A 15,755-nucleotide genomic window follows, 5' to 3' on the forward strand; every position below is an offset into this window, starting at 1 on the left:
GATCTTTACATGGTTTGCTATAGAAAATCTTAATTCGCTTTGCGGCGTTTCAATGACCTCTCGCAATTCAAAAGAAAATATATATTGATGTTACATATTTGAGAGATTACTTGATACAGAAATGATTGAAAATAGATGTTTTTATACATTTAAAACTTAAAGCTTATTGCTACTATAGAGCTATATTCAGCTATTACGCCTGTAACCAATCACCCTGTATAGACTACACATGATTAACGATACCTTTGTCTATAACGTTCCTTTGACCATTATTCGAGAGTCGCGAATTTATTCAGTCGACTGTACATTCTGCAGTCGGTGCGAGCGTAGCATTCGACGCGAGTTACGACTCAAGTGTGCTTTCCCATTAGCGGGCGGTACAAGCGATAAGCGGAAGCGATTTCAGATATCACCTCTTGTGCTGTAGCAAATATCTGTACAAGAGATTCACATATAGAGAACTTCTTTTGTTTTTGACAGATCTCTCAAAAAATTCCCTATTGCCTCTCTCGTCAGTCTTATCGGAGTAGTCGTGGTAATGTCCTGGTCGGTTCTGGTGCCTCTGCTGCCCTTGTTATGCATCGTCATGTAGCTCGGAGTTTGGCGGAGTGAGAGCATTCATTTATTGAGTTTTTTGTTGCAGTTTTGATGAAGTCTATCCATTATCTTGTTGAACGTCCAGAAAACCGCTTACCCTACTTTGCCTTGCACCACCAAAGTTCTATTTAGTCCTCACTACAGATGACATATCCAAAGAACTTTAGGATTTGTATTTACACAGTCGATGTTAACCTCTCTTTTATGTCTCCAGCTCCACATGTCAAGGGCGTGAATTTTCCGACGATCCAGAATCCTCAGCATCCAGATCTCACACCAGGAAAACACCAGGCTTCTCGTGAGTCGAAACTTTGTTTCCGGTTTTTCTGCGTTCTCTCCAAATCTTAGCAAGTTTTTCACAGACGTGAACAGAGAATCGAAAATATTACACACAAATAATTACAACTTATTTTGAAAAAAAAAAAACATATTTTACTGAATAAAGCAACATGTATTTTAAACCTAAAGAGACACGGTATGTATTACGAAAAAAAATGTTCGTAAATCTATGCAAATAAATAAAATTTGAGTGTCTGTTTGTAATACTAAAATCCCCGCTTTATACTACATGCATATGAATAATACATATACTGTATATTACTAAAATTATTTTTTTTATTTTTAAGTCTTTTTGTTTCAACTAATCTCTGAAATGGCTGGGCTGATTTTGACGATACTTATAATTGTAGTTAACTGATGAAATAGGGAGTAACTTGGGCTAATATTATTTCATAAAATTTTATACACGAATTTTTTTTTTAATTTTACTCGGACGAAGACGCAAGAACAGCTTGTATACTGTAAAATATTAAAGTATAAAATAACTGAAAACAAACGAAAATTACGCAATAAGACTCGACAAACACTACTCTGCATATTTACAACCTGATACTTTGTATAAAGCGATTTTTAAACTTTGATAAAAAAAAATTACTTAAAACATCGCACGCTGGTCAGACTAAGTTTATTTTACTGTTTGAGTATATGTACATCACAAGAAAAATCCCAATTTAGTATAACAAAAACTAGAGTCGAATTTAGTTCACCAATAATCGTATCATTCAAATTAATGTGACAAGTATTTCGAACGCATCCTTACCTAAGATAAGCCGTTAGGTATAGAGAACTTTAGAAATAGAGAGAGAGGTTTTATATTCTAAATGAAATGACTGTTGTATGAAGTAAACCATATGAGTTCCGTACGGAATATATATAGTGCTTATATCTACAAAATTATAAAACTATTTATACAACTCTTGGAATAATATCTCGAAGGTTTCCTACACTCGCGCAGCGCATTATTGGCTTGTTGTGGCGACGTTTGGCAACCCGTATCTTTTTTTTATGGCCCCCGCTATTGAAGGCCTGTCGTACCCCTAATTTGTTGGGATCAGGGTCTTTGTTTACAAATAAGTTTTTCAAATTTTTATCTTTATTCTTCACCCATTTTTATTCTTCTCAATTTCTTTTGTTCTTACCTTTTTTCCTTCACGATATCTTTCATTTTGTTTTTTCATTCCTTCTTGCTTTCATCATCTTATTACTCTTAGGTGGCTAGGTACAATTCTTTTATTCTTTTTTTTATTACTTATCCTTGTTACACCCGTACCTTGTTGCCCGTATCTTGTTGCAATTCTGTCGATACTCGAAGTCAATCGTCTGTTAATAATATGAGTATTTTCTCTTTTTTAACAAAGAAAAGTGTCGATCGGGAGTTGCGGGCTAGCAATTTGAAGATGACGTACGAGTATGTACCTTCTTGAGCAGTGGTAGCCTGTTGGTAAGTCATTGTGACTTGCAACCGTAGGTCGTGGCTTCGATTCAGGAAATGAAATCTTAAATAATTCAATTTTGTGCATTTAACTATCAGGGATTGACATTGCTCACAAATGAATTTCCAGAGGATGGGTAGCAGCGTTCTCTGGGTAACATAATATCAAGTTCTGCGGTATCCAACCCGTCCTCCAAACGTGATGATTATGTTATATCCCCTCATAGATATCTTTGGGGGGGCGTATGCCTTGCAGTGCACGTTTACGGGCTCAAACGACACATGTAACTTCATTTGCATATTTATATGTATATATATGTATATATATATATAAATATATATATATATATAAAATTCTCGTGTCACGGTGTTCGAACTTGAGCTCCTCTGAAACGGCTTGACTGATTTTTACCAAATTTAATATGCGTATTCAGTAGGTCTGAGAATCGGCTACTATCTATTTTCTATACCCCTAAGTGATAAAGGTTGTTCACACTTAAAATTTTTTTTTTATTTTTTAACGAAATTTTTTGTTTTTATTTTTTTATGATAGAGCATACAAGAATACATACACACATAAATTTTCACCCCTCTACGATAAACCCTTATTTTTTATTTGTAAATTAAAATATCAATTTTTTTTTTGCAAAACAACGTTTGCGGGATCAGCTAGTATATATATATATATATATATATATATATATATATATATATTATACTGAAAGGTAAAATATACAATATGCGGTCTTACCAAACAAGGCAATTTCTTTCAGACAACCATAGTATGGAAACAGTAGAGGGATAAATTAAGGGTATTCAACGTGTACTAATAGACTAAACATATATATATATCTAATATATAAAATTCTCGTGTCACGGTGTTCGAACTTGAACTCCTCCTAAACGGCTTGACCGACTTTTACCAAATTTTATATGCGTATTCAGTAGCTCTGAGAACCCCTAAATTATTATTTTTTATTTTTTAGACAATTTTTTTGGTTTTTATTTTATTATGATACAGCATACAAAAATACATACAACCTTAAATTTTCACCCCTCTCCGATCAACCCTTTTTTTTTGGTAAATTAAAACCCTATTTTTTTTGCAATACAACGTTTGCGGGAACAGCTAATATATATCTATATATATATATATACATATAAATATCCAAAATCGCTGTTCGCTTCTGACTCGGGCCAGCGTTTACAACCGTCTACTAACTTGGGAATACATATTAATAGGACAATTGCTACATTTGGAGATTATTGCTTCCGATTATTGCCGCGTACACTGTTCGGGGACTTCTTGTTAATTTATATCCGCGTGTTGACGTCCGCGTACAATCGAAACAAAACTAGACTCCGTGAGGGTATCGTATCCCTCTTAAAATAATATCCTCAGGAAATCAATGAAATAATGTTTGCTTTTTACTGCGTGCCTAAAAATAACTATAAGTCAACATGAAAAATAAACATATCTCTACAAGACAACGTATATTTTGAACCTAAGGAGATAGAAGATGTTTTACGTAAAAAATAGATAGTCGCTTAATCTGTGCAAAGAAATAAAATAGAAATATCTATTTGTAATATTAAAATAAACGCCTTTTACTTCATAACAAAAAATAATTAAAAGTTTATATGGATAAAAACATATCTATACAAGACAGTGTATATCTTAAACCTAAGGAGATAGAAAATGCTTTATGTAAAAGATAGATAGTCGCTTAATCAATGCAAAGAAATAAAATAGAAATATCTATTTGTAATATTAAAATAAACGCCTTTTACTTCATAACAAAAAATAATTAGAAGTTTACATGAATAAAAACATATCTATACAAGACAACGTATATTTTAAACCCAAGGAGATAGAAAATGCTTTACGTAAAAGATAGATAGTCGCTTAATCTGTGCAAAAGAATAAAATTGAAATATCTGTTTGTAATATTAAAATAAACGACTTTTACTTCATTAAAAAAATAATTATAAGTTTACATGAATAAAAACATATCTGTACAAGACAACGTGTATTTTAAACCTAAGGAGATAGATGTTTTACGTAAAAAATAGATAGTCGCTTAATCAATGCAAAGAAATAAAATAGAAATATCTATTTGTGATATTAAAATAAACGCCTTTTACTTCATAACAATAAATAATTATAAGTTTACATGAATAAAAACATATCTATACAAGACAACGTATATTTTAAACCTAAGGAGATAGAAGATGTTTTACGTAAAAAATAGATAGTCGCTTAATCTGTGCAAAGAAATAAAATAGAAATATCTATTTGTAATATTAAAATAAACGCCTTTTACTTCATAAAAAAAAATAATTAAAAGTTTATATGGATAAAAACATATCTATACAAGACAGTGTATATCTTAAACCTAAGGAGATAGAAAATGCTTTATGTAAAAGATAGATAGTCGCTTAATCAATGCAAAGAAATAAAATAGAAATATCTATTTGTAATATTAAAATAAACGCCTTTTACTTCATAACAAAAAATAATTAGAAGTTTACATGAATAAAAACATATCTATACAAGACAACGTATATTTTAAACCCAAGGAGATAGAAAATGCTTTACGTAAAAGATAGATAGTCGCTTAATCTGTGCAAAAGAATAAAATTGAAATATCTGTTTGTAATATTAAAATAAACGACTTTTACTTCATTAAAAAAATAATTATAAGTTTACATGAATAAAAACATATCTGTACAAGACAACGTGTATTTTAAACCTAAGGAGATAGATGTTTTACGTAAAAAATAGATAGTCGCTTAATCAATGCAAAGAAATAAAATAGAAATATCTATTTGTGATATTAAAATAAACGCCTTTTACTTCATAACAATAAATAATTATAAGTTTACATGAATAAAAACATATCTATACAAGACAACGTATATTTTAAACCTAAGGAGATAGAAGATGTTTTACGTAAAAAATAGATACTCGCTTAATCTAAGCAAAGAAATAAAATAGAAATATCTATTTGTAATATTAAAATAAACGCCTTTTACTTCATAACAAAAAATAATTATAAGTTTACATGAATAAAAACATATATATACAAGACAGTGTATATCTTAAACCTAAGGAGATAGAGAATGCTTTACGTAAAAAATAGATAGTCGCTTAATCTATGCAAAGAAATAAAATAGAAATATCTATTTGTAATTTTAAAATAAACGCCTTTTACTTCATAACAAAAAAATAATTACAAGTTTACATGAATAAAAACATATCTGTACAAGACAACGTATATCTTAAACCCAAGGAGATAGAAAATGCTTTACGTAAAAGATAGATAGTCGCTTAATATGTGCAAAAGAATAAAATTAAAATAACTGTTTGTAATATTAAAATAAACGCCTTTTACTTCATAACAAAACATAATTATAAGTTTACATGAATAAAAACATATCTATACACACTTTACGTAAAAAAAAAACATTCGCTTCATCTGTACAAAGAAATAAAATTGAAGTGTCTGTTTCTAATATTAAAACGACTGCTTTTTACTACATATATACGGTAAGTATACCAAAGTTTTTATCTTTCTGTTTGTTCCTGCTAATCTCGGAAAAGTCTGACGGGATTTATACTTGCAGATAGTTGATGTAATGAGGAGTAACTTAAGCGACGTTTATTATTGAAAAATACCTAAACATAACAAAAATAAATAAACTAATTTTTTTGTTAAATTCCAAGCGGAAAAAGTCGCGGGTACCGTTAGTTGTTTCACATAATCATCTTTGTAATAGACGAAATGTATCCTCTAAATCAGAGTTCCCCAAACTTTTTTGTGTCGTAGACCCCTTGCCATGTTTTTCCGTGTTGGGTAGACCCCCTACTTACCTCTTAGTGATTTCCTGTAAATATCTAACCGTATTGAAGTTTAGTGCTAAAAACTTAAAGTAAAAACACATGTTAATTTACACATTTATTAATTGATTTTAAATTAAAACTACTCAAAATAATTTTTTTTATCTGTTATGTAAAATATACGTAACATTAAATAAACACGAGACTGTGACCCTCAGATTTTTACAAGCTCAAAATGTATTGCGACCACATAGCGAATACCAACATCCTGTAACTTACACAATTTTATAAACATATATAATAATTAAGAAAAGGACCAATATTTAGCCACTTCCGCACATGCAGTGGTAGTCATGCAGGAAAGTGCACCGCCTGCCAGCTCGCTGATAAATGCGTATGCGACAAACAATGCGAACTACACAACTGCCACCGTTAAACTACTCAACACGTGTTTCACCCCTCCACGGGGCATCTTCGGGAGTTATGTTACACCGATTGGTGCCAAACACAGAGTCTCTGTGACTTGTTGCACGACTACCACTGCATGTGCGGAAGTGGTTAAATATTGGTCTTTTTCTTACTTAAATATTATCATCACATTATTTAATATTTCTGAAACCATTTATGACAAATGTTCATTTACACTGATTCCGTATATTGAGTAGTTACTTATTTAAATATTATCGGTTCATCTTGAAACACTTCTTTTGTTCTCTTTTTGCTTTTTAATATCAGGTTGTCGCAATCAAAATTTGTTTTGATATAATGGCTTTTCGCCACACGTTTTTTTAATCAAGTTATTAATATTTTAAACGATTTTGATTAAACATTTTTTATTTTATGGCGTCGTTATAACACTTCAGGCTCTGATCGTAAAACACCACAGCCACTCTACAGCGGAAAATCTCGAGTTACGAGGTACAATATATGAAAATTTTATTTAGAAATGTACTTGTTATGATGCTATTAATTCAGAGGTACCTATAAAGACGGGTAGATATTGTATGGGGGCAGTGGAAGACCTGTCATTGTGGCGAGGACCTATACCGTGTATTGGACGTTCATAAAATTCACAATATCTTTAAGATTGAAGATTACTAGATAGTATGCATTTACACGCACTATTGAACACATTATTTTAACATTATACTTAGTACGCAACCACAGGCTCGGAACGTTGATCTGTTGAAAAAAGCCGGCCAAAAACTCAACATGTATATATTACTAGCTGATCCCGCAAACGTTGTTTTGCAAAAAATAATTAAAGATATTAATTAACAAATAAAAAATAAGGGTTAATCGTAGAGGGGTGAAAAATTAGGGGTTGTATGCATTTTTGTATGCTGTATCATAATAAAAGAAAAAAAAAACTAAAAAAAATTGTCTAAAAAATATAAAAAAATTTTGGGGTGGACCACCCTTACCACTTAGGGGTATGGAAAATAGATAGTAGCCGATTCTCAGACTTACTGAATACGCATATAAAATTTGGTAAAAATCGGTGAAGCCGTTTCGGAGGAGTTCAAGTTCGAACACCGTGACACGAGAATTTTATATATTAGATAATACGCCAATACCTTGCTTTGCGTCGTTTCGTTTTGCGTTTTTTTCGATGTTGCGTCGCTGCTTAATTAGTACTAATTTTCACTGTGCGTCGTTAGATTTTCGAGGTTGCGTTGTTTTGGGTTCGAGTATTTAATTTTTTTTAAATTCTCTTTTTTTCTTGTAAAAGATGGCACCACTTTTGTTTCTGATTGCGCCATGCCATCAAAACTCTGGGATTCCCTTTCTAACTAAAAATCAACGCAATTTGAATACAGTTTTATTTTCACTTTGTTTTGCTAATTTTAGAGTTGAGTTTCAATTACGTAGTTCATTGTAATGTAATGTTTTGTGCTTTTTTAAAAAGGGAATAATAAATTTATATAAATTTTTACGTGTTGTTTCTGGTTACAAAGAAGGTAAATATTATTCTTATTTATTTATTGGCGGAGTTATATTATTCTACTTTGTTTAATTTTCTTTTTAAAAAGTAGTATTTTCGTGACCCTGAAACATATCTTCGATCTTTACATTGTTTGCTATAGAAAATCTTAATTCACTTTGCGGCGTTTCAATTTGCGTCGTGTTTTTTTTAGAACGTAATCACGACGCAAAGTGAAATATTGGTGTATCAACAAACCAAGTTTCACACATTGCGAACAAATAAAGACTCTTGAATGCCTTAATAAGATTTAATTTTAGATTTAAAGTTAATAAATGGAAAATCTAAGATATCTCGTAGTACTTTATTATAGATACGTATACCCATAGTCATAAAAATTTGTTAACGTTTTAAACACGAAATTTAAGCGTTATTTTTTTAATTTTATTTCTTGTATTTATGTTGTGTCTCGCACTATGTTTAATTAAAGGTTTTCAATTTGTATAAATTAAAAGGTTAATAATATGTTATTAAATATGTATTAAAAATCAACAGTTAAAATACAAATTTCTTTAAGAACATCTCTCAAGGTATTAAAACCGGCGGGCCTATCCCTCTCATAAAATATACGAATATTTATTAGCTCAGAGGTAAAAATCACAATGCTTTAGCTGCAAAAACATTACACACCTTTCAACAATTAGTTTAATGGTGAAATGAAACAAACACATTTAAAATAGTTATATTTATTTATATAGAATATATATAACATATAACAACGAATATAAAAGTACAAAATATATTTCTTAACAATATATCAATGAAACGTAACGTCTCATTTATTTCTAAAATATACCTGTAAAGTACAGTCATAGAGATAGCAGAAAGTACCAGTCGGAACTTGTCCCAAACATTATTGCAATTAATATAGATTTTGTATACCGCAGTAAAAGGTGTTTTGATCTCAATCTAATTTTTTATAGTAATTCACAGATATTTAGAAACGTTATAAACGTTTCCAAATATCTATGAATAATCATGTAATTTTAAGAAATTACAGAGAAAAAAATGAAAACTTTACTATTATTTGTTCATACACATCATAATGTTAAATTAAAACACCTAACAAACATTTGATGACAATCAAAAAGGTATTCGGGTGTAAGCGAAAATAAAAATTGTAGTGAACACAGAAATAAACACTTTTTTCCTGTGGAGTAATTGAAACACTTATCAAATATTTGATGGCAATCAAAAAACTTATCCGGATATAATCAAATAAAAAATATAAAAAGGGCAGTTATCAAAGTGAAAACAACACTTTTCTTTACCCATGAAGTAATTTAAAACACCTATCAAACATTTGATGACAATCAAAAAACATATTCGGATATAAACAAATAAAAAATATAAAAATGGCAGTAAAGATAAAGAAATCGACACTTTTCTTTACCCAGAGTAATTTTAAATATCTATCAAACATTTGATGACAATCAAAAAACGTATTGAGATATAATCAAACATAAAAAATCGTGCACTTAGCATTTTAATGTTTAATATTGGTGTAATTACCAGTTTAGTTATTTTAAAATAAGTTACATTTATTTTTATTTATATCTTTTATTTTTCATTTACTGTGACTGTAAAATCTCTTTATAATCACTAAATCTGTCTGGGCAGTTAGTTTTGTATTATTTATAACCTAATATAAGAAATCAATGAGATTATCAAAAGGTAAAAAGTAAACCAGATCTAATTTGCATATATGGTACCAAAGTTAGTCCGAATAACTCTCAGTTTGGATGCCGAATACAGTGTGACGACCTCGCAGGCACCGGTATCGGTGAAGGGTTTTAAAGGAATCTCATCTGACTCTATAGCACGATAGAAATCAACTTCCTCGCTTCCTACCAGATAAATAACACCTGTGCCCTTCAAAAGGCTATTGAAAACCTTATTTCTCTCAAAATTTCTATGGTAGAGCACCGGATTTTCTTCTACCTCGATTCCCACGCAAATTTTACCACTATCAACTTCAACAAAGCTATCGTCAACGATATTTATATTAAAGTCAACGTTTTCCACTCTTTTTAAAGCTTTATTCAAAATCTCAAGTCTTCTTTCTACATCTAATTTTGTCCAAGTATCTAGAATAGTCGTGACTTTATTGACATCAGACATAGAGACATATACTCTGGAATAATAATTGTCTATAACAGCATAGTAAGCCTGGGATGACTTGTTTGGCCCGTGGAATGTACCGTATTCGTTTATCCATACAAAGTTAGCATCGATCCCATAAGCTATTTCATTGGACTCCGAGACATCAGAACACCAGAGTGAGACGGAAAACGGTTTATACCTCGCCAATAGAGATAGAAGCTCTTTATTCGTTCTGTACGCTTCTATGATGACAAAATCTTCACGGTATTCTTCGCCGCAATATTCGTAAAGGAACAACTTTCCGTTTACAAAAAAAGCATTGGAACTTTTGGATTTAATTTCTTCTAAATCCATATCTGAGGGCTTCAATTTAGTTTTCCATTCAATGGTATTTATGAAACGATAGACCACACTCTCTTGTACCAGGATTCTGCGAACTTTCCACGGCTCCTGCGAGACATATACATATTTTTTTTAATTTTACTATACATAAAGTATACATACAATGAATAGATAATTGACGAGTACACTGAACGAAATAGACAATGATATTATAAATATGTAATATTCATTCTTTCATTCATTCTTCTTATCCGAAAAGCAGACACTACATGGCATAGATCCATTCTAATGACCGGTCTCGCACTGCGCGCATCCAGCAACTTCTCAGGACTCGACGGCCAACAAGAAATGAGTGATTTATATCTTTTCGATCTTGGGATATATTAGGACCTTGAATAAGTTCTCGCTGTTTTTTGAAAGATGGCGTTGCGGCACTCTGTGCCTGGAATTTCGTACGGTAACAAATCACCAAAGTAGTGCTATATATAACCTCAAATTATAGTAGAAGAGAGTTTACCACAATGTCAACTACATATATATTTGCCTTTTGTGAAAATGTGTACTTTTGTGCCAAATAAAGTGTTTTTGCGGGGAATTTTATTGCACTGCTTTATTCAGAAAAAATCTGCAGCAGAAGCACACAGAATTCTCGTTGAGTTATATGGTGACAATGCTTTGTCGAATACAACGTGCAGAGACTGGTTTAGGCGCTTCAAAAGTAATGATTTTGACCTTGAAGACAAAGAGCGTTCTGGAGCACCGACAAAATTTGAAGACAAAGAATTGGAGGCATTGCTTGAAGAAGATCCATGTCAGACGTTAGTAGAGCTAGGGAAAACGTTATAAGTAGATGCGTCAACAGTTTCAAAACGATTAAAAGCGTTAGGAATGATCCAAAAGCGAGGACATTGGGTGCCGTATGAGTTGAAGCCGAGAGACGTAGAGCGACGTTTTCTCATGTGTGAATTGTTGCTTCGACTTCAGTTGATGCGTTTGAGTCGCGCTCTGAAAGAAAAGCGGCCACTATACGAGCAGAGACACGACAAAGTGATTTTATTACATGATAATGCTCGGCCACATGTGGCAAAACCAGTCAAAACTTACATGGAAACACTTCAATGGGAAGTTCTACCCCACCCGCCGTATTCATCGGACATAGCCTCCTCCGATTACCACTTGTTTCGGTCGATGGCGCACCGTTTAAGCGAGCAGCGCTTCCATTTTTTTGAAGAAGCCGAAAAATGGCTTGATTCATGGATTGCCTCGAAAGATGAGTCATTTTTCCGACGGGTGATTCAATTGCTACCAGAGAGATGGAAGAAAGTGGTCTCTAATGATGGACAATACTTTGAGTAATGTCATTGTAAGCATTGTATTTTAAATAATTTTTTTTTGAAAAAAAAAAACTTATTCAAGGTCCTAATATATCACTTATATCTTTAACTCACTTAGCTCAGTACGGACGGCTCAGAGAGAGAACAAAGCAGCTAAGACTAAAAATATATCCTTTACATCTTCGTTTCTTTTAACTCAGAACTCAGTAAGGCGGAATAGAACATGTGAAATATTCCTATTAAGCATTTTATGTCTTTACTATGATTTAATCAAGGGTGGGTACGAATGTAATTTTCAAAAATACAACATAATAAGCGGAAGCGGGAGCGTGAGCAGAAGCGGGAGCGTGTGCGTGAGCGTGTGCGTGAGCGTGAGCGTGCAAAATGTAAACGCATTTATCATAGACACTTTTTCGTAATATTGACCTTTCTGTTATTGCACTTGTAAACCAACACTGTTGTATACTTGATTATTTTTAACTTGACTCAACAATCGACTCTCGATGTTTTTGGCCCGACCATCTATTTACGAAACTGGCTCGTCATATTCATTTTTGACTCGTTGAGGCACCGCAAGAGGTCAACAATATAAGCCGAATGTACACTCACGTTAGTAGCAGAAGTCAGGAATGCGTCGACAGCGGATTCCACGTCTCCGCGCTCTGCCACCACGCCTACGCAGCTGGACTTGAAGAGTTGTTCTAGATTTAAAAGAAACATACAATCATCGCCAGCCCTTAGAGGTGCAAGGTATAGGCATCCCCCATAGGTACCAGGATGGTCGATCTTGCACTGTCCGCCCAGTGGAAGCCCACGTCGTCACCACCTGCTGTAGTCGCTACATCAGCACTTACCACTAGTACTACTAGACTCGTATCACTAGACACTCGTCTACTGCCACTTTAGGCGAACTTCTACGAGCTAGGTGGATGACCTAGGTTCTACGATATCATTTCTGATCCTCCGAGAATAGTTCTCTCTATTACGCTAATATTACTTATTAGAAATAAATAAAAAATTATTTTAACAGATTTAATTTAATTATGTTCCCTATGCTTCAATTGTTTAGTAGCACATAACTGTGTTGGAGGTTGATATGTTACAATTCCTCCGGGGCACTCTAAACCTTTGACCGATGCTCAATGAAGGCAGCTTCCACCCGGTCCTACTGGAAACCTATGGAGGAGGCCCAGGTCCAGGCCTTTTATGAGCTCCGCTTAGAACGTGTGATACATTTTAAGTTACAAAATGCGATTAAAGCCTAATTTTATATATACTTTGTCATATAAGAACATTTTTTATTGGAAAGATCCACCAACAAGAAGGTTTAATTCTGGCGTGGATGCTGACATAATGATGATGGCATTCTTGTCGAGATATACACAGGTGATCACTATAATTGGTTCATCACCAGGTGGACCGACAATCAAAGTTACCAGAAGCGAGCAACGCAAGATCCATCATCGTGGCGATTTTCGGGAAAGGTTTAATCCTTACAATTGAAGTAGTTGCTGACATAATGATAATGGCATTCTCGTCAAGATATTCACAGGTGATCATTATAAATCGTCCAAAAGAAGAAATAATATGGATAAATAAATACATACATACCGACATCAATTGATTTTGACGGAAGCTCTTCCAGGAAGGCTACTTTTATATTAGGAAGTCTGTAATAAATAATCGCAGAAAATATGAATAATCTGTCATCTTAAAAATTTCAGCCGTGGTACATCGACCTTTTATAGTTCATCGTGGTAAATACTCATATATGTATACCTACATGCAATACATTGCAGGCAACGTGAAGCAATTCCATCACCCTATCACATTTCCAAAAAGTTCCGTCGCATTTTGTATAAAAATACTAGACATTTTTTTGTTTATTTACATTTAACTATAATAAGTGGCAATTTGTTCAATAATTTTTTGCCTGTAAGTAATGACACAAGAGGGGTACTTGGAATTTTTTAATCTATGTCCCACTGATATCAGTGTCTGTACCTTTGTTTTAAAAATAAAAAAAGCTTTTTTTACCTTTTTTTTAGTTTCAGAGTGTTTACTTGTATTAGTGCTAAGCTACCTGAATCCCTTCTAAAACTTTTTTTAAATTAAATTTTTAACTATTTTGAACTAAATTATAACTAAACCTATATCTTTTGTTTTTTTTTAGAGGAATGACATATTTACCCGACATCATGGCAGAGTGTTACAAAGAGGTGACAGGTAACCGCAACCTCTTTGGTACAGGCGATGGTCACACACTGATGGGAGAGTAACATCTGGGCAACGAAACCCAAAACCGACAAAGGAGACTGTCCATGCATCGCCAGAATATTCTCTGTAACAAACATCAGTATTGAAATATTGACTTAAAGCATGCAAGTGCTGAATTTAAAGATATCTAAAAGATATCTAGAAGGTTGAGTAGGCGTTTGTTGAAATGAACAAAGCTAAGACCACTAAATTGGTCCAAAGAGACTACATACCATTAACAAATCAATAATGACATGTGTATAATACCTTGTTTATTTTTAATTATGTATATAGGGATCACCCAATCAACCAATAGTACTTCAAACATTAATCCCTAGTGCTGTCTCATTCGCACAGTACTTACCGCACGCATACCTGTGTGTGTTCACTCACCCACTAATTGTACTATGCAAAATGTATGGATATAGCTGCGAAATAAAGAGGCTGAATGAAGCAAGAAAAGCAAAGAATAAAGAAGCATAGGAATAAGCCAAAAGAGAATTAAGAACCAAATCAACTTGCAATATTGAATAGTGTTTCTTATATATTTAACGAACTTTTACTCAATGACCTATCTCCTATAAGTATCTAAACCAAAAAAGGATACATACACAAATAAAACAAATAATGTAAAACTTACCTTTAAAAAACTTTCTAGAGTGTAAGGAACTGCAATATTTCAAATTTTGTATGATTAGACACAAATCTATATTCAATGTTTCATCCACAGGTGTATTTCTTAACAAAAATTCAATTTGTGCAAACATTAATTTATTTTCATCTAAAACTTTTGCTAGATTTTTTAACTTTTCAGATATAGATTCAATATAAATATCTGTAATATTTGTTTCAGCATATTTCATGCTGTCATAATCATTTGGAATCTTAGTAAGTAAAATGAGATTACTCTGAACATCATACACATATGTTCCACTTGACTCATATCCAATAGGATAATATCTTTTCTTGAATTTCTTCATGTAATTCTGCGAAGATAGGAAATATACATTTAAATAAAAATTCAAAATATCTATATTCAAGTATTAGGGTGACCGGAAAGTAATGTCGCTTTCTTAAGTTAAATTCACTAGACTACATTTTTAACAAGTTTTTATTTCTGATCAATTATATATTCACCTTCGTTACCAACAATTTTATGCCATTTAGTATACAAATTTTCAATGCTGGAGCAGTAATAAACAATTGGTTTTTCTGTAAAATATGTCCACAGAAATGACATTACTTTCCGGTCCTCCTAATAGATACTTATACACACACTTAAAGAACCGCCAAGAAACTCAACAGTTATCTTTTTTAAATTAAATTTAAGTGTTTAGTGTATACATTATAATATTAACTCTACAAATGAGTCAAAAAACCAAGTCTCAGAGTCCATTTCAATCAACTATAAACCTCTGAATGCTACAAGATTTATTTAATATGATACTTTTAGTTTTAAACTTAAAAATGTGTAAAAGAAGTTTGAAGACATATTTGAAACTATTAAAAATGCATATACTCAGACCC

At 32.3% G+C, this 15,755-nt stretch overlaps 1 protein-coding gene across 1 annotated transcript; it reads right to left on the reverse strand.

Annotated features, from left to right (window-relative positions):
- Nucleotides 1–9,487: 9,487 nt before the first annotated feature.
- LOC137921538 (uncharacterized) lies at nt 9,488–15,199 on the reverse strand. The gene is made up of 5 exons (XM_068764331.1): nt 14,869–15,199; nt 14,163–14,313; nt 13,584–13,642; nt 12,582–12,673; nt 9,488–10,746 (listed from the first exon to the last, which is right to left on the reverse strand). Exons 1-5 carry the CDS (start codon nt 15,089–15,091, stop codon nt 9,886–9,888), a joined length of 1,386 nt encoding a protein of 461 aa, XP_068620432.1. The 5' UTR covers nt 15,092–15,199; the 3' UTR covers nt 9,488–9,885.
- Between the last annotated feature and the right edge of the window lie 556 nt (nt 15,200–15,755).

This window comes from Battus philenor, unplaced genomic scaffold (assembly GCF_028537555.1).
Source record: "Battus philenor isolate CCGP_79_NKW_IND1 unplaced genomic scaffold, ilBatPhil1.0.hap1 SCAF_19, whole genome shotgun sequence".
Classification (NCBI taxonomy): domain Eukaryota; kingdom Metazoa; phylum Arthropoda; class Insecta; order Lepidoptera; family Papilionidae; genus Battus; species Battus philenor.